Source organism: Mercurialis annua, linkage group LG1-X (assembly GCF_937616625.2).
Source record: "Mercurialis annua linkage group LG1-X, ddMerAnnu1.2, whole genome shotgun sequence".
In the NCBI taxonomy this organism is placed as follows: Eukaryota; Viridiplantae; Streptophyta; class Magnoliopsida; order Malpighiales; family Euphorbiaceae; genus Mercurialis; species Mercurialis annua.
Window position 1 is genome coordinate 65,732,528 of NC_065570.1, and position 18,285 is coordinate 65,750,812.

General features: G+C 32.5%; 3 protein-coding genes across 3 annotated transcripts; 2 read left to right on the forward strand and 1 right to left on the reverse strand.

The window, feature by feature from the left end:
- Positions 1-1,117: 1,117 nt before the first annotated feature.
- LOC126664546 (uncharacterized) lies at positions 1,118-3,150 on the forward strand. The gene is made up of 3 exons (XM_050356979.2): positions 1,118-1,772; positions 2,208-2,380; positions 2,744-3,150. Exons 1-3 carry the CDS (start codon positions 1,194-1,196, stop codon positions 2,883-2,885), a joined length of 894 nt encoding a protein of 297 aa, XP_050212936.1. The 5' UTR covers positions 1,118-1,193; the 3' UTR covers positions 2,886-3,150.
- A 192-nt stretch (positions 3,151-3,342) lies between these two features.
- LOC126664545 (equilibrative nucleotide transporter 8) lies at positions 3,343-5,341 on the reverse strand. The gene is made up of 2 exons (XM_050356978.2): positions 4,659-5,341; positions 3,343-4,214 (listed from the first exon to the last, which is right to left on the reverse strand). The coding sequence occupies exons 1-2, from the start codon at positions 5,134-5,136 to the stop codon at positions 3,511-3,513; spliced, it is 1,182 nt and encodes a 393-aa protein (XP_050212935.1). The 5' UTR covers positions 5,137-5,341; the 3' UTR covers positions 3,343-3,510.
- A 2,424-nt stretch (positions 5,342-7,765) lies between these two features.
- On the forward strand, positions 7,766-12,784 carry LOC126664262 (nuclear pore complex protein NUP1). The gene is made up of 8 exons (XM_050356568.2): positions 7,766-8,225; positions 8,303-8,370; positions 8,550-8,719; positions 8,830-9,139; positions 9,666-9,977; positions 10,069-10,155; positions 10,778-11,488; positions 11,900-12,784. Exons 1-8 carry the CDS (start codon positions 7,898-7,900, stop codon positions 12,392-12,394), a joined length of 2,481 nt encoding a protein of 826 aa, XP_050212525.1. The 5' UTR covers positions 7,766-7,897; the 3' UTR covers positions 12,395-12,784.
- The last annotated feature ends 5,501 nt before the right edge of the window (positions 12,785-18,285 follow it).

The following is an 18,285-nucleotide window of genomic DNA, read 5'->3' on the forward strand; positions in this document are numbered from 1 at the left end:
TTTGAAGAACAATTTTTTCAGATCTGAGCGTTAAAATAACTCGTAATAATCACCACGAGTTAAGAAAAAAATTGCTAAAATTTAATATAGAAGAGCGGCGGATTTGCGGCGAAACGACTGCAGATCGGTGAAGGATTGACGAGCGACGAAAAATAAAGATAGAGAAGAAAAAGAGAAAAAAGAAAAAGAAAAAGAAAAGAAGAAGAAGAAGAAGAAGAAGAAGAAGAAGAGGAGCAGTAACTGCTCTGAAAGTATAAAAATAAATTATAAAAGAGAGGGAGTAAAAACTTAAATAAAACAGGTAGTTATATTAAAAAAAGCCACGTCAGAGTAAAAACAGAAATAAAAAAAAACGGGAAGTATTTTCCATATTTTTTTTTTGGTGAGGTAATATTTACAATTATTTTCAAAAATAGAGTGTTTTTCCTAATTTTCTCCTATCCTTTTCAGGTTTATTTGGTTACAATTTACGTTGAAAGAAATTAAAATTGATACAGTTTAAAGATTTGAATATAATTGAGATTCACATTAAATATTTAGATTTATTTGATAATGAAACCAAAATTAAAAATAATAAACATAAAATTAAGATTTTGAATTTTTTTAGACCAAATAATTATTAAACGAGATTTTATTATATCATTATATTAAAATAAAATTTAAGTAGTAAAACATATAATTAGCTTTATATTTTTCATAAATTGATAATTTAAGCAGTAAAACATATAATTAGTAGTCGTAAGTTATTATGTAGGAGTCACTTTTTATTTATTTATATCATAAACATATATTTTTTATTTAAATAGATAAATATATTTGTATGGCGATTTTAATTTAATTTTTTTAAAAGTTTAAATATGAACTATATATGTTTTTGATTCACTATATCATTATTTTGATAATTAAATTTTTATTAAATAATGTAAAGTAGTCAAAACATATATTTTAAGTTTCTATAACTGTAGAATTTCCCTGTTCTAAAGGGCTTCAATTGCATGCATCTAACCAAACAAGTAATAATAACAAATCAATTACAAAAAAACCACGTGCGCTACATAATGATCCAACGGCCAGGATCAGATCCACACTTCCACTCTCTGTTTCCTATAAAAAAGATCTCACCTTCTTCTCCATCAGTTGCAGAGCCAAAACCTAAAAAATTACTAAACAAAAACAAAATTCCAAAAGAAAGAATGCTTCTACGTAGTGCATCAACACCACTTCTAAACTCATGGAAACCGCAGCCACAACAATCACCGGAACCCGAAATATTTCACCCAATACAAAAAACCCGATCCATTTCAATGGCAGCATGTTCTTTATCTTCTTCAACATCATCTGAAGATTATTCAGTCAAGAAAATGACACGAGCGTCATCAGAGACGGATCTTAAACGTTTTTCATCACTACCCATCATGAAACAGCAACCTTTAAACAATATAATTATGACTCTTGATGAAGATCAAGAGGAAGAAGATGACGAAGAGGATGAAAGAATGGCGATTTGTAGGTCTGGCTTGCGTTTGAATTCTAATTTTTTGTTTGATGAAACAGAGGAGGAGTATGAGGCTGAAATCGGAGGTAGTGGAGTTTCGGTTTTGGTTGGGGGTGATGGCGGTGGCCTCGGCGGCGGCAAGATTTGCGGTGGACGCGGAGGTGGTGGTGGGAATGGTGGTAATGATGAAAGTACGGATCTTTACTATCAAAATATGATTGAAGCTAATCCTGGGAACTCTTTGCTTCTTGGCAACTATGCTAAGTTCTTGAAAGAGGTATATATTTAACTCATTATTATTTTTTTGGGTTGTTGAATTGCTTTATTTATGTATATTTTGGATCTTTTTAGTTTTCATTCCAAATATAGTCTTTAGTTTATGCATCTTGTCTCTAGTGAAAAAAAATTGGATGCTATTTCTTGTTCTTGGTAAATAGTTTGGGGTTGAACTACTTTTGTTTTATTAAGTTTAAATCTTGTTGGTTCGTTGAAATTGTGAATGAATGGAATGGATGATTGAATGTTTAATGTTTCCATTTCCAGAAATGCTTTCCAAATTCTGAAATTCTATATTTATAGCTTATTCTTATAAAATAATATATACTTTGGACTTTTCTTGTTTTGGTGTTTTAGCTTTCATGCTACATAGATAATAGCTAATCTTGGTAGCCTGGACTTGCTCCTAATATGATGTTCTTGTAATTTCAAACAGGTTCGACGAGACTTTGTAAAGGCTGAAGAGTACTGTGGGAGAGCAATCTTAGCAAACCCTAGCGACGGAAATGTTTTATCTATGTATGCTGATTTGATATGGCAAAGTCATAAGGACTCTTCTCGCGCTGAATCATACTTTGATCAAGCTGTTAAAGCTTCGCCTGATGATTGGTAAGAACCTTCTTTTGGTTCTCTATAATGGCATTTAATTATGGCCATATCTATGTAGTCTATCTATGTTGCATGTAAATGGACTCTTTACACCGGGAAATGATGAAGAAACAACGAAACCATATTTTTTGCAAGAAAAGATTACAAATACAAAGTGTTGAGAGTTTCAGAAGCCTTTCGGAAAACATGAACAAAACTCTGAGATGTATAGCTTAAAAAGTTTCTGTTCTGATTTTTGATGACTTCATACATGCCTGTCTAGAAAACTTAGTACTAATCATGTGTTTGTTGTTAATTGTGCTCTTGGACTCTGCTATATTTATTGGATCTCTGTATTAATCATACTTTGTTTTATCGTTGCAGTTTTGTTCTAGCATCATATGCTCGGTTTCTATGGGATGCTGAAGAGGATGAAGAGGAGGGGCGGGCGGCCGAAGAGATGAACAAATCATTACCTTCGTTTCAATTCCATGGAGCACCACCTCCTATAGCTGCTGCTTCATAAGGACCATGTGGTCTTTAGTCTCATATCATAGCTTGAATATAACTTTTTCTAACTTGTGTTATATATATCCGATTTGTTTAGGCGTTTTTATCTTTGTTTAGATAAGTTATATTAACCTATTTATTTCTATGAACTGCCCTGTTTATGGTTGAGCCATATCATATAGAAGGAAAATAAGGAATGTGATTAATTTTATCAGAAAACCTGATTCATTCTCTCTGTATGCTATTTGTAATTTTGTATATGAAGTTTTATTTATTGTCAAGATTTTAGCAACCAGTCAGTGATATTGCTGCATATTCAAATAAGGTTGTTTCGTGCCATTAAACTTGGCTAATCATTTAGTTCCTAATGATCCAAATCATTCATTGATAATCTCGGAATCCAATCGCCAGTTCGGTTAATCAAGATTTATAAATTGTTTCAATTTGCGATTCATATAGATTCGGAGTAAGATTGCAAATGGGTGGATTTAAGCTATAATGCAACAGAAATTTTCAAGTTCTCTGTTCTTAACCAGGAAGGGATTCGAGCTAACATTGTTATTAAATTTCTAACTAGAAATTTTAGTCGTTTCTAATCAATTTCAACAAGCCAGATGACTCGGGGTGCTGACCAAGATGGTTTATACAACCCAAAACCAGCCGAGAACAGACCCACTAACCAACCCAAATCCTAAGAACACAACTAGTACAATAGCAGATAACTCTGCTTCCGAATTTAAAACCGACTTAGGACCAACAATCATAATCACACTTGTCAGATACCCATTACTCAAACCGAGCATGAACGTCAGAACCACCACCGGCGCTTCCGTTTTTAGCCATTTAGGTCCCTTCAGACAAGCTGCAAACAGAGGATAGAACAGCAACCTAAGAACACAACCCCATGTCACCTTCTTAATACTCTTCATAACATATATCGCAGTAAAAGACTTTCCCATGAAATCCGAAACATTATAAACTGTTATCAGCAGAACTGGATACCAATCTCGTAGCGACTTTGATGCAAGACTTTCCGCTATGAATCCGGGAAAAATCGACAGAGTCACCAGATAAATTATCAGGATTCCGAAAAGGTGCCATCGGATTTTTCTTGCTACGGACCAAAATTTTGGGTTTGGAATTTGAGAGTGATTGTTGGGTTGTTGTAGAAGCTTGAAATGATGCTCCATAACTGGTAATTTGTATAGGAGATTGCAAGAAAGAGTGCAGAAAAGCATAATAATTGTGCTGACTATAAAATAAAAATGTGCGCTTGTTTTGACACCTTGTGGAGTTTGAGGGAGTGATGCTTTTGTTATAATTCTCAAGATGGAGACAAGAACACCTGTGACAAGAAAATTGAAATTCCGTTACGGCTTTGAAAATAACCGAAAGGAAATGAAAAATAGATTTTCTTTATGCGAATGTATCATACATATAGAGTTTTAAAGTTCTATAAATTTTCTCGAAAACATCAACGGAACATCAAAATGCAAGTGTTGAAAGTTTTCTTGCAATATACTTAACTGCAATTTTTTTCGGAACTTCCTCCTTTATTTTTCTCAATGTTGCATAGAAACTATTGAGTTTTATATATCGGCGTTCGTTTTTCATTTATGAAAACGTTCATAGAACTCCAAAATTTTATATTTATAACTTACTCTTACAAAGGTTCATTTCTCCCACTTTTTCTTATCATGTATTCTCTAATTTAGTATTTTAACATTTCTGTCGTAGGGTTTTCTATAGGGTACTTCGAGAAATGAAAAAAATGCGAAAAGGTACGTACCTGAAGAGGCAGTCCCAGCAAACACAGCCTGCATATACTCTTTAGGAAGTTTTCCAGCTGATCCAATCAAACTTGCAGCAATCAAACCATCAGCCAAGCCACAAATCACAACGGACGCAACCGTCACACCATAACCGCCTTTCGGTCTTCCTAACCAGTCGATTACCGGAGCCACCATCAAAGCAAGAACAAACAAGAAAAATCCCAAGTTCATCCTCAATCTATACGTCACCTTCTTGCTCCATCCACCTCTACTCATCACCATAATCAGAACTAAAACTGAAGAGCTCATGTAAGCTACGGAGAACACCTTTTCGATGTGTTTGTTAGGATAGAGATGACCGAAGTAATCAACGGCAGTAATAAAAGCATTCCATGGAAGCAAATTACCAGCACCGAGCAAAAAATGGATTATGTAAGCTAGTTTATAAGTGTCTCTTGGCTGGGGTTGATCTTCGAGAGCTTCAGTTTTCTCCATTACAGCAAGAATCTGACTGAAGCTTGTGTCGCAAGAAAAGGAAGCTAATCTGATAGAACAAATTGTTTGAAGATTGGTATAAAACAATGCGAATGGTTAGTTCAATTTAAGTGGTTTAAACTGGCTAGCTATAGCTAGTTGATGGGAGTTTTTTTTGTTTTTGTTTGAGACTTGATTGATTATTGAACTATTGTCTTATTTTCGTAACTAAACATTCATTTCTACATTATGAAAAGGTTATTATATCAATTCAGGTCAAAAATTGCTAATGTGACAACAAAGATTAGACGATTATTAGACATGTTCATTGCCACATAAGTATTTTTCGGTCTAAATTACTATAGAAATCTTTCGTTGATGTAAAATTAAAATTCACTAAAAAAATTTAATACGAGATTTGATTGATGGGTTCGTTATGGAATCAAATGCAGGCAGAAAAATTTATGCAATGTGGGGACAATAATGGATGGGCTATATTATAAGTACCTTTTATAGTGTACTATAACACATGCCCCAGAATGGTACTAGAAACCCTATTATTTTGTTGTAAGCACTTATTTTGGGTCCATATGAAGTCAGATCACTGGTCTTTTCTTCTGTTTCAAGATCACTAGTTGCTCAACAAAACGAAACAAAACCAAGAAATATAGAAAGGAATCAAACATGAAAATTACTCCGCTGTAAGTAAATTATCAAGTTTAACATTTTGAAGGTTAATTTTTTGTTTGCTGTTGCTAAACTATATGCTTTTTATATTTCAGTTACTATCATTTCATTAGTTATCCAACTTTTATTTTTCAACAACCCGAAATTACTCAATGAACTCAAGCAAATGATCGCATATGGCCGAAGAAAAATAATAACAGTATTAACAATTGCGATAGTAACCTCTCTTTTTGGAAAAATAAAAGTCACGGGTTACTAAAATATAATCAAAAGCAAAATATTTAACCCCGCATTTGATATTTCGTCTTTGTTTTCATAGACGCTTTTCAAAGTCAGAAATCCAATACTAAATTTAACTTGTAAAAATATAGTTTAGTTTTTAGCTGTTTTAGAGTTTTCATTTCCTAGCTGCAATAATTACAAGTTAAGCAGAACATTATGAGCAATCAATGTTATTGTTGACAATGCAAGATTTTGATTGATTATTCAAGAAAACAAAAATGGTTTCTGTAGAGGAAGCTGGGGTTCAATGTAGCCAAATTGGTCTTATCAAGTATGGTGGTTAGGGGTTGAAATGAAAGGAGAAAGAGAGGAAGTTCTGTTCTTGGTGTAATCAAGAATATTAGATATATACTAATAGTTTCAGTTCTCTGCCCAGAATTTGATTCCATTTTCATTCATTTAGTACCAATAGATTGTTAATTTTGTAAAACTTGATCAATCCCGGCGACTTTGACACGTGTCCTACACTTCTATTATTATTATTGTTAATTATTAGTATTATCTTCTGCTATGAATCCTACGATTATATGGTAAGTTGACATTTTTCAATTATTTATCGCCCCCCATTTATTGCGCCTTAAGGTTAAAAAACAGGCTTTCTTTTACTAGTTAAGAAAAGGATTTTGCACTAAAAGATTTGAAGAAAATGGAGCACTCGAAACTTCAAATGAGCATGGTGATGAACATAATTAAATAAATACGGAGTTATTGGTTTGATATGATTGCTTTGTCCATTTAGTACTTCCAAGTCAATAATGATGGACGGCTTTTACAAAATGTATTTTGGTAAATACCATGATCATATACTGGTATAGATGGACTAGTAGTGTAAGAAACTTGATGATTAAACCTGAACAATCTATTTTGTTGAGTCAATGCACATTCAGAATAAGCTTTAACTGCCATGGAATAAGCAGTTTCCAGTTTTAGTAAACAATTGAGATTTAAACATAATTCTAGCATTCCTAGATATACCAAAGAGTGAAACAAATTGATTAGCATATGATCAAGATCCATAGCATAACTTATTTGTAACCATAAAGCATCAAATGGATAATGAAAAGGAATGAAGAGTCAAAGGAGAAGCAAACCAGATGTTGGACCATATCCCTAATTTCATAATGTTCAAGCTTTTTTTTTTGAAACATGTTCAAACTTAATTGTGTACAAAATGCATGTTTTTAGATTTTTGGCTTAATAACCGATTGTCTATAATTCCAAACGATTGTCTACCTTGCCAAAACGGCATGATCAATCCTTAAATCAAAACTTTGTAGTTCAGACAATCAATTGTCTTTATCAACCATTTCTACAAGACTATATTATAATAATTGAAATAAAAAAGACTACTCAATTTAATTATATAAAATTTTATCGCCAAACTCCTTTTTGATGGTAAAATTTTGATTCGGCCATGCAGCCAAATTCCCCACAAATTCAAGTACAATATGTAAAATTCTTATTTGGAATACATTTTTTATAGTTATATACAAGATAACTATTAAAAAATAGTATATACTAGGTTAAAAATATTTAAAAGTTAAAAATGCATATTGTAGTAATATTTTGATTTTCCCTCTTTATAGTAAAATAAGAATAAAAATAGAAACAAAAAAGAATTAGCAAATGTAATTAGAGTTTAAACAGGGTTTTAACTTTAAGGCTTGATAACAAAATTGAAAATACCAAAAAAAAAAACGCACAGAAAAAGCAGTCTCATTAAGAAAAAAAGGTCACTGAATGTGTTTTTCCTGTGCGCGTGCGGTGTCACTGGGTCAAAGATTTCTCAGTTAGCAGCACACAGACTAAGCACATGGAAAATCAACTCCTCCGAACGCCGTTTATACCGAAAACACCTTTACCTCCGGCAGAGGAAAGAGGCGCCGGCGGCAAGTTTATAAAACCTCCGTCACGTCGACCTCCTTCCACACCTTACTCTCGTCCTCCGCCTCAGAACAAACAGCTACAACCTCACGGCGGCGATGGCCGCCATTGGCTTTCTAAGCTAATAGTCGATCCTGCTTACCGTCTTGTTAGCAGCGGCGCCAATTTAATCTTCCCGTCGTTTTTCTCTAATTCGGAATCTGTAAATCAGCTGCTCCCTGGTTCTACCGATCAACAAGAAGAAGAACTAAATGAAGGTTAATTCTATAGTTCTGAAACTGAATTGTTTCTGTATTTTGATTGAGTTAATTCAATTAGAGTTTTTGTGATACAGATAACTTGCAAATAGAAGTGGAACAAAAACATCATGGTAGCGGTGGTGAAAACCACGTCGTTTTCCAGGTTCATAATTGATTTAATCTACTAGTTTTTTTGCTTTTACTTATTTACTTATATGCTGGTGGTTTGATCATAGCAATGTAGGATGCTGTATTTGAAAATTTAGGGTTGTTATTATTTTACTACATTGTAAGTATTTTATTTCATTATTTCCGAACTAATTAATCATTGTTATCTTGCAGAATTTGGATTCTAGTGTAACTGGGGTAGCTGGTACTAGCAAATCTGCAGAAGATAAGTTGATTTCTGATACTGATCGGCACGAACACAACCAAGATGATATTGAAGTTTCTGATCATACTAATGACGTATTTGCAATCGAGCAACTTTTGAAGAACAAAAAACTTTCCAGGTGATTTTACCTACAGTGGTGGTTCTGTTTATGTTTGTGCTACAGTAATGATTGTGATGAATTAATATAGCTTGTGTGAATTATGAAATAACATTGCTCCTCTTTTGCAGGAATGAAATTAACTCTCTAATAGAGTTATTAAATTCAAGGGTTGTTGATGTTCCTGGTGGTGAGGAACAAAATAAATATTTAGGGACAGCTGTGGAAGGTTCTGGAAAGTTAACCGAAGCAAGGAGAGAAGATCTGAATCTAGTTACAAGGGAAAGCGCTAAAATTAATTATAGAAAATTTTCAAGTGCAGCTCCATCAGATGATGGAAATGCTGCAAATTCGGTTGAAAATGTCAGGCCTGCTGAAGAGAAGTGTGAGGATTTGGATAGAGTTTTGTGGAGATCCTCAACCACCCCTCTCCAGTCAAAAGTAAGCAGTGATTTACTTCACATATGTGTTCAAACTCAGATATATATGAGCTTCTGCTAGGTCATGTATTAGCTGTTGCATTTTTCATTTTAGGGGAAATATATGCAAAATGAATTATCCTTGAAAAATTTAATTATATAATATGTTCTTTGATGGCCAAGTATAACCATCTATTGTTTTTGATGTATAAGAATTCCACGCCAGCATATTTACCATAATTATACTTGAGGCACAGAACTTTGACTTGAGGGAAAAAATTGCTTCAGGGTAGGAAATTTAGAAACCAAAAGTAAAAGAATAAGGGTGTGCAGAAACAAACTGTGCAATGACTGCTGACAGAAGATGGAGATGCTAAGTTGTATATGTTTCATTATATCTTCTATGGGATTTTCCAGCAAAAAAAAAATTGATTTGCATTCACGTCTTAGTTTTATAATGTAGCATAATAAATACATGGAATGTTCTGCATTCTGTTTGCTTGTCCTCATATTCATGGAGAGGCTTATAACAATTTTCACACTGACAGATACAAAATGAAATTGGCGCTTCACCGATTGATATTGCTAGAGCATATATGGAAAATCGTACATCAGAAGTAGGTTTTGCTGCCAATAGCGTAATGTTAAAAGATGAAGGAACAAAGCCACGTGGCAATGAATTTGCTTTGAAATCCTATATTCCATCACCTGTCCCTAAGTCATCGCCAAGCTGGCCAGGTGCCTTAGTACAAGATCAGCGTGGATATATGACCCCACCCAGTCAAAGAGCAAGATCCGGGCTTCACAATTTTCCACGAACCCCGTATTCCAGAAGTATCAATACAAAGAATAAGTCCACGGTATATAGGATTATGGTTATTTTTTATTGTAGTGATCCTTAAACACGATTTATTGCATTATTGATGATTGTTTTCTTTTCTATCTTGTCAGTCGATTCAGTTACAGGGATACAGTGATAGGCGCCGGAGTATGACCTCAACTCCTTTACAGCAGACTCAAGCTCCATCATTTGGATTGGTAACTTTTTCATATTAGCAGTTCTTAGAATTGTTTGTTGGTACAATATATTTCTATGATATTCCTTCATGTGCTCGGAATTTATTTTCTGCACAATTTGCATTTTGCATGGATTTCTGCCTGTGTGGATCATTTGGTATTTTTCCTTCTTACCAAATGAAGGTTTCTGTCTGTGGTGCATGGTCTTGGTTGTTTAGTGTGACGATTCTTGTTTTATTACTGTTACCATTTATGTTTGTTTTATGTTATTACACTTGATATATTTGGCACTCGTCATTAGTTGAGGTGAACTAAAAGACTTGAGAAATTTAAGTTTGGACACTCAACAAACCTCAAGCTATGCTTTAGGTGGCTTATCTGAGACAATTCTTTTAGTACTCTTAATATTCAAGACTTGGGATAATTCAGATGGCATGTGGGTACAAAAATGATTCTGTTATTTCTTGGTCGCAACTTCTCAAGTATATGCTTTAGATGATCAAGAGAATTCCCAACAGCTCTTATGTGCAATCTGTCTAATAGTTGCATAGAATTACGAAATATGGCTGGTTTCTAAAATGTTAACCATTATTTAAGTTTTGGGATTATCCTTATTTTTTGACCTTTTTGTTTGAGTGCTTAGATAAATTCAAGGGGTAACACATTATATGACGGCCTTGGATCTGGGGGACCTATTCGTAGATTACGTCAGAAAGCTATAGCAGAATCTCCTCGAGGATCTGCTTATTTTCAGACATCTTCAAAGAGCGGTCATTTGGAAGATATCAGTGTTTCAGAAGGTTTAATTTCTACTCCCAGGACGAATGTGGGAAACAGAGGGACAAATAGCATTGCGAAATTTCAGTCAGTAGGCAGTAAACTACATAATTCTGAAGTCAGTTTCCTAGGCAGTAAGCCACAAAGCTCTGAAGGCAGTGTTCTACGCAGTAAGCCACAAAGCTCTGAAGTCCTTGTCCCCACTGTTCCTGCACATTCTAGTGAGGTGGCTAGGAAAATACTAGAGCACCTTGAAAGGAACCCCCCAACTCCTAACGATAAGTCTGCTGAGATGAGGCTGGCCACTTCATGGAAGAAGCCCCAGTCCACTGATCTACCAACTTTCATGCCCAACAGGCTTAATAATAGGCTCACCCGTTTTGGAGTTCTTGATTCTTCTGAAAAATCTGTTCAATTTCACAACAATCTCTCTCAGGAGCCTGTAAATGTTTCTGTAAATAATAATGCTTCAACTTCTGACGCTAAAGCTGGTACTGCTTCAACAATTGCTGATAATCCCGGGTCATCACAAGATTTCATAAAACCTCGGGATCCTGAGCTCATGAATTCATCAAAGGTATTTATTTTATTTATTCATCTTAGATTCTTGCTTTAATGAGCATTTTTTCTTGTTCGTGTATGACTGCATAAGCTTCTAGCACAAAGACTATTGATGTACCTTCTAGATTCAGACCTTGACGCAAAATTTTGTAGATAATGGTAGTATTCTAGATAACAAGGGTTCCTTTTTTTTCTTCATAAAGGCCGACTTCCTCATTGAGTAGATAACGGTACTATTCCAAATCATTTAAGCCAATATTATATGTGAGATTAGAGGTTGAAACTGATTTTATTTGCATCGAGGAGTCCTCTGGACAAAAACCCGCATAATATATATATATATATATATATATATATATATACCGTGTTTAAGTTTTACGGATCATGCATTTGAGCTTTGTACCTAAACATCTTACTCCATGCACAGGGTACTTTAAAGGATGTGGCAAATGCTACTGGGTTTGCTGTATCAAATCTAAAGAAGCTTCCGCCTAACACAAAGCCGGTGTTGTCGTCTATTGTCATCAATAAACCTAGCCAAAGGTGGAATTTTTCTTCTGATAATAGCTTAGGATTCACATTCCCTATTTCTGCAGCTTCCGGGAGTTCATCTGAACCACCTACACCATCCATCTTGCCGTCTTCCGCAATTATTGGAGAGCCTCAGAAGATCGAAGTATCATCAAATCAAGTTGAACAAAATGATCAATCATCAGCTCAGGTTAAACAGAATGAAGGATCATCAATTCCTTCATTCAGTTTCGGCTTAAAGAGGTCTACTCCACCCCTTGTTTTCTCATTCCCTTCAACAAGCAGTACCCCTATACTCGATGATGCATCTGACCTCAAGTTCAAATTTGGATCAGACGATACAACAAGGATATCGTTTAGTTCAGTCGGTAAAGATGCCATCTGCTATTGAGCAAAAGGATTGCGTTTCCCGGTTATTCATTTTTTCACCTGAATTTAAATTCTAATTTTGTTAGACTTTATTTTAATTTTTTTATAGGTAAAATCAAACTAAACCAAACCTAACTGATAAATTCAGTTTGGTTCGGTTTGACACCGCAAAAAATTTTGATTTTTCCGTTTAGTTCGATTTAGAATATAAAAAATTCCAATTAAGTTTTAGTACAAACCAAATTGGAAAAACAGACCGAAGCAAAACAATCAATTGAACCAATTGGTTTGGTTTAGTTTGAACTTTTTACATCCTTTTAAATTTGGTTTGGTTCAATGGTGCGATTTGGTTCAAACTGAATGTACGCTACTCCTACTTGATAGTTCATGATTTCTTGTTTTTTTCTTCTCATTTCCTGTAGGAAAAATTATCAAAATGGCATAAAACCGGTCAATATTTAAAAGAAAACTTCAAAATATATTGTTTTTATACACTCCATATTTACGCTTTGTGCTAGAGATGTATTAGAAATATATCTTTAAGGTATTTGATATGTATGATGTTTTTTTTGTACGTAAAAGTAAATTTTGTGCAAGGCAATTTTTTTGAAGACAGATAATTTTTTTATGATTAAAGCGTATTTTTAAAAATTAAGGAGTGTTTTGTGTTGGATAGTTTTGCAGATCCCCTTTCATGTATGCACTCAATTCATTGAGGGCTAAGTAAATTAATGATTGCTTGAAAGTCGTTGGATTATTGGATTGGCAGTCTATTTTGGCGAAGAATCTTTAGAATTGTTGGGGGAGACAAATGTGGGACAGAGATGTTTGGTACGTGTTGGATGAGGGTGATGATTAAAGGAGTAGGCCGCAGCACAAATTCTGTACACGCAAAAAGAAGAATTTGGGTTGAGGTGTTGGGCCTTCAAAATATTAGAACTTGATGCCTTGGGAAGAACTTATCCCATTTCACATCTCTATTTGTTGAACAATATGTTCGTTTTGAACTCACTTTCCTTTATTCTTTGGATATTAATGTAACCAAGAAATCACATAATTGAAAAAAAGAGCAATTCTGGGGTTTCCGTGTCAAACGAATTTGCAGCTCAACAGCATTATGAAAGTGAAATTTTATCTTAAAATTGGGTAATTTTGCCCTCTGTTTTTTTGGCTTAATATATAGTTTGACCCTCTGTTTTTTTGGCTTAATATATAGTTTGACCCCCGAACTTGTACCTTTTTACCCATCTAACATTTAAACTTAACGTTTGAATTTGTTAAATAATTCGATTTGACCCCTGAACTTGATAAATACGTAAATATTGAAACTCTCCGTGTCCACCTGTCACTTGAAACATTCTAGAAGAAATTGTGTACGGGGGGTTCAATGTTTACGTATTCATCAAGTTCAGGGGTCAAATCGGATTATTTAACAAGTTCAGAGGTTCGATAGGTGAGACGCTTTTAGGGGTTAGATGGGTAAACGGATATAAGTTTAGAGGTCAAATTATGTATCCAGCCGTTTTTTTTTTTAAAAAATTCAGTCTTTTCCACCAAAGTCACTTTGTAACTATAGAACTTATGACATTGAATGGTATAACGAAAGATCAGTGCTGTCCATTTCTCTGTCAAAAAAGGTTGACGCAAATGCTAACAGTGCAGATGATCTACCAAATTGAAGCAACGAATACAAGGAAAAGAACATTGCCAATCATACATAAGCGGTAGTGAAAAATTATAGTTGCCCATGTTGTTGTCGTAATCAGTGATGAAGTTAGAAATTCCACACTAGAAGGGCAAATCGCAATATGTATCACATAAGACTACTGTTTTTTTTCACCTCAAAACAGCCCAAAAAATATTCAAAACTGAATAAAAGATGTTTCGAAAATGTCACTCAAACTAGTTTGAATGAAAGAAAATTAAAATTGTGTGAATGCAATATCTGATAAACCGGTTGAGAAAAAATATTTTTTTCTTTCAGAATTACTAAAACTGCACCGAAAATTAATTTTTCCTCTCAAAACTGCCCAGAAACTTTAAACATGCACAAAACTATCGTTAATAATTTCAGCGCTGATTTGCAAATGTGTCCAGAAAATTAAAACAGTCCAGAAAATAAAATAAAGCCATCTTGTAATAAAATTGTCCAAAATAATGTTAATTCTTCCCAGAAGAAAATAAAATTATGTCCGAAAAAATAATATAATATTAAAATCATGCAAAACAGTTTATTAAACTCTTAATCAAAATAATGAAACGAAAAAATTATGTTTAAAATTGATTCTGTTAAATTTCTGCATATGCATATAAAGAGGCGCATAAGCATTACAACAAGCCTACGCCTATCCAATAGCCAAAAATAATGAAAAAATATATATATTTGATATTGTTAGGCAACATGGTACGCATACAGAAATAATTATTTATTAATAAATAAATATAATAAATAAATTCAATAAATTCAATTGAAAATAAAAAATACAAACCGAACCAAATCGAGTCACCCAAATTTTGAAATTTGAGCGTATAAATTTTGTTCGAAGTGATGGCTGTATATAGCAATCCCATTTTATAACATCTACTTTATTAGACTTAATAAGGGAGACAAAGTTGTTATAAAAATTTATTTGAAATTTGAAAAAACAATAAAAAATGTGAAATACAATTTGCACGAGACTAGTCATTTTGTCGTTGCATTTAAGTGCGTCGGTTGAGTGCATGTTCATTGTCGTCAATTGATTTGTGAACTCTTAGATTCACTAGCTTGTAGCTAAGCAAAGAAATTTTTTTATATAAAACACGTCAAATTAAGTTACCCATCGAATATAAGGATATACTATTTTCTTTTCAATTTTCTTCTCAAAGTCTGATCTTTTGAACATCAATCTTTATTTACCCTTTAGTCATTTTGAACATATAAATATATGATTTTGATATACCCACAAAAGAGAAAACAAAACCACCAAAATTTGACACTTTTATATAATGGGTTCACTCAAAATTAAACGCTAAAGTGACAAATGATCTTATTACTTTTACACTATATTTAATATTTTCCAACATAACATGCATAAGCTACCAAATTACCATAGCGAATGAGAAGTTATTTCATCCGTTTATTTTTTTCTAATGCAATTGATTTATGTTATTGTGGAGTTTCTCAGGTTTGAACCTCTTCTTCCTCTAACTCATTTTGTGTGATAAAAATATCTTCGTCTACTTGTTTATTAGGTCAATAATTCTTTTCACTTTTGATGAATAAAAATACAAAAAAATATGAACATAAATATAATAGAACATTTGCCGAGAAAAATACAATAAAACATTAAGAAATTTTTTCAATAAACAAAAATGAAAAATTTAGATTGCAATAATTATGATTATCCGTTAGTAATTATCGTTTGACCAGTGATTATAAAACTTTAACGATTTTGCTTCCGCAGATAAATGCATAATTTCATTATAATGTTTGTCATTTGAAATTTTTCATCACCAACAATTACAAATTACATTTCTTGCGGGAAAAAATATTCAATACAATCATTACACATATCATTCATGCAACAAACTAATTGTGCGTTAGTTATGCGAAAAAATTAATAATAAAAAGTAAATAAGTATTAAAAAATATTTCTATTATAAATGTTTATTGTTTTGTTATAAGTTTAACATGGCACAAGCATTACATATAGATAAACACTTTTTTTTGGGAGGAGACAGAAATTTTGTTTATTCCATCCGTTCCAATAGAGTTGTTCATTTTGAAAAAAAAATTATCCCAAAACTCTTATCCACTTTTAAAAAATAATTAACTTTTACACTTAATTTTCCTACATTATCCTTATTTAAAATTCACTAATGAGTATATTGAAAATAAATTGCAAGTGAATTTTATATTAAATGGAGGTATGATAAGAAAAGTAAATTTTTTTTATAAAATTTATAAACAATAATTGCTTTTTTAAAACTGTGTAATAAAGGTGAAATGGACAATTCTATTAGGACGGAAGAAGTAGTAAATATGGAGCAACGAAGATATGTCCAAAAGAAGTGCAAAGTGCAAAGCAGAAAATGGTGAAGAAGGAAGAAGACGAAAATGTATAGAATAGGTGGGGAAGGTGGCGGAAGAGAAGGGGGATATGTTTGTGTTTGTGTGGGTTAGAAATAAGTCAGTGAGATGAGGTGAAATGACATTATAAATTACTATAAATTATAAATTTGCATTTATTGGTGAGAGACATGAATTTGACGTTTCAGATTCTAATTGTCAGAATTCCTCACACATATTTTTCTATCTTTTTAGTAATTTAATTTAAGAATTCCAAATTTGCCAACTTGTAATCGACTATCCACTTGCTGATCCCGATGATACTTTCAATCATTACTCATACCTTCATATGCAATGCAACCTTCAAACAAGGGAAAGATTTAGATTTACAATTGTTAAATCTAATAACCTATATAAATTGGTAATGTGTTTTTCTAACTTAAATGAGGTCCAAAATTTAAACCGACCCCTTTAAACTTAAAACTTAAAATTTTATGCTCTGTAAAAAAATTATCCGTTTTGATTGATGATTAATTTGGATTTAGAAGACTAATTAAATACGACGTTTTAAAATTGAAACCTATCTAAAACACCTTATACACCCTGCATAAAGAATATTTAAATTTAATCAAATAACTTTTTGACATCACTTAATTAATTATAAGAAAATTTGCGATGAAAATATTAGTAAATTGACTCGCTCCATTTCGAATTAATCAAGAAAGATCCATATTAAAAATAAAATTTAAAAATACAAATGCATCATTTTAATTATAAACATACTTTTAATATTTAAAGTAATCGAATGTTAGTCAATGAAGGAGTAGCAAGCGATACATTTTCTCTAAAAATATTAAGAGATGCATGATTCGATTTCCATTTGGAAAAAAATATTTTTATGCAGCTTTAGATATTATTATCATAAATAATAATAATAATAATAATAATTTAACACTAACATTTAAAGTAATTGTATGTTTTTTTGGTTAAAAAGCACTATTTCTCTATTATGTATTCCATCCAAATTTAAGCGTTTGTTTCTTTTTTTTTTTTTTGAAACCAAAAGTTCTATTAATCAAAAGCTGATTGATCAGCCAGTACATAGAATTTGATAATCGGAGGGACATGTCCCAACCAATTAGATAAACTAAAATAGTCATATGCTACCAAATGAGATTTTCTATCGTAATTAAAACAACATATATGCATCTCAATTAAGCTAAAGTAGTCATGTGCTATCAAACTGATAATATTACAAAGCAAAGAGTTGTTGTTGAAGGCATCCATTACAACCTTTGAAATAAAGGGAATTAGATTAGCTTCGCTTGCCATGATAATACTAACTTTAATCGCACGACTGCTACAGCTAGCAGCTATAACTTCATCGTTAAATTAATTGCATGTCATATGAAGAACTACATTAAAGATAACTAAAAATTCTTCCTAAATTAGAATATGCAAATGGTATTTACATGGTTGAAACTTAAAGAATGTCGAGCCAAATAATAGATCAGAATTAAATCGATTTTAAAAAAATTAGATCGATTCTTATAGTTAAATTGGAAAAGATTTACAATTTCAAAAAGATTTTGATAGATTTTTAAAAAATCGAAAAAATTCAACTTTTTTAGCACCATCTAAAATTAAGTGTATTTAAGACTGTGAGTTATGAGATTCGAATTCTACTCGCACGATCTAATTAATTGGTTTACAATAGAAATATTCAAAATGCAATAACTATGTTATCTTAATATATGTTTTTCCAACACAATTTAATTTTGCACAAGGGAATTATTGTATGACAGCAACAGAAAACATTGAGCACATAACACTTTAGTCAAGAGTTCAATGAAATAAAAGGT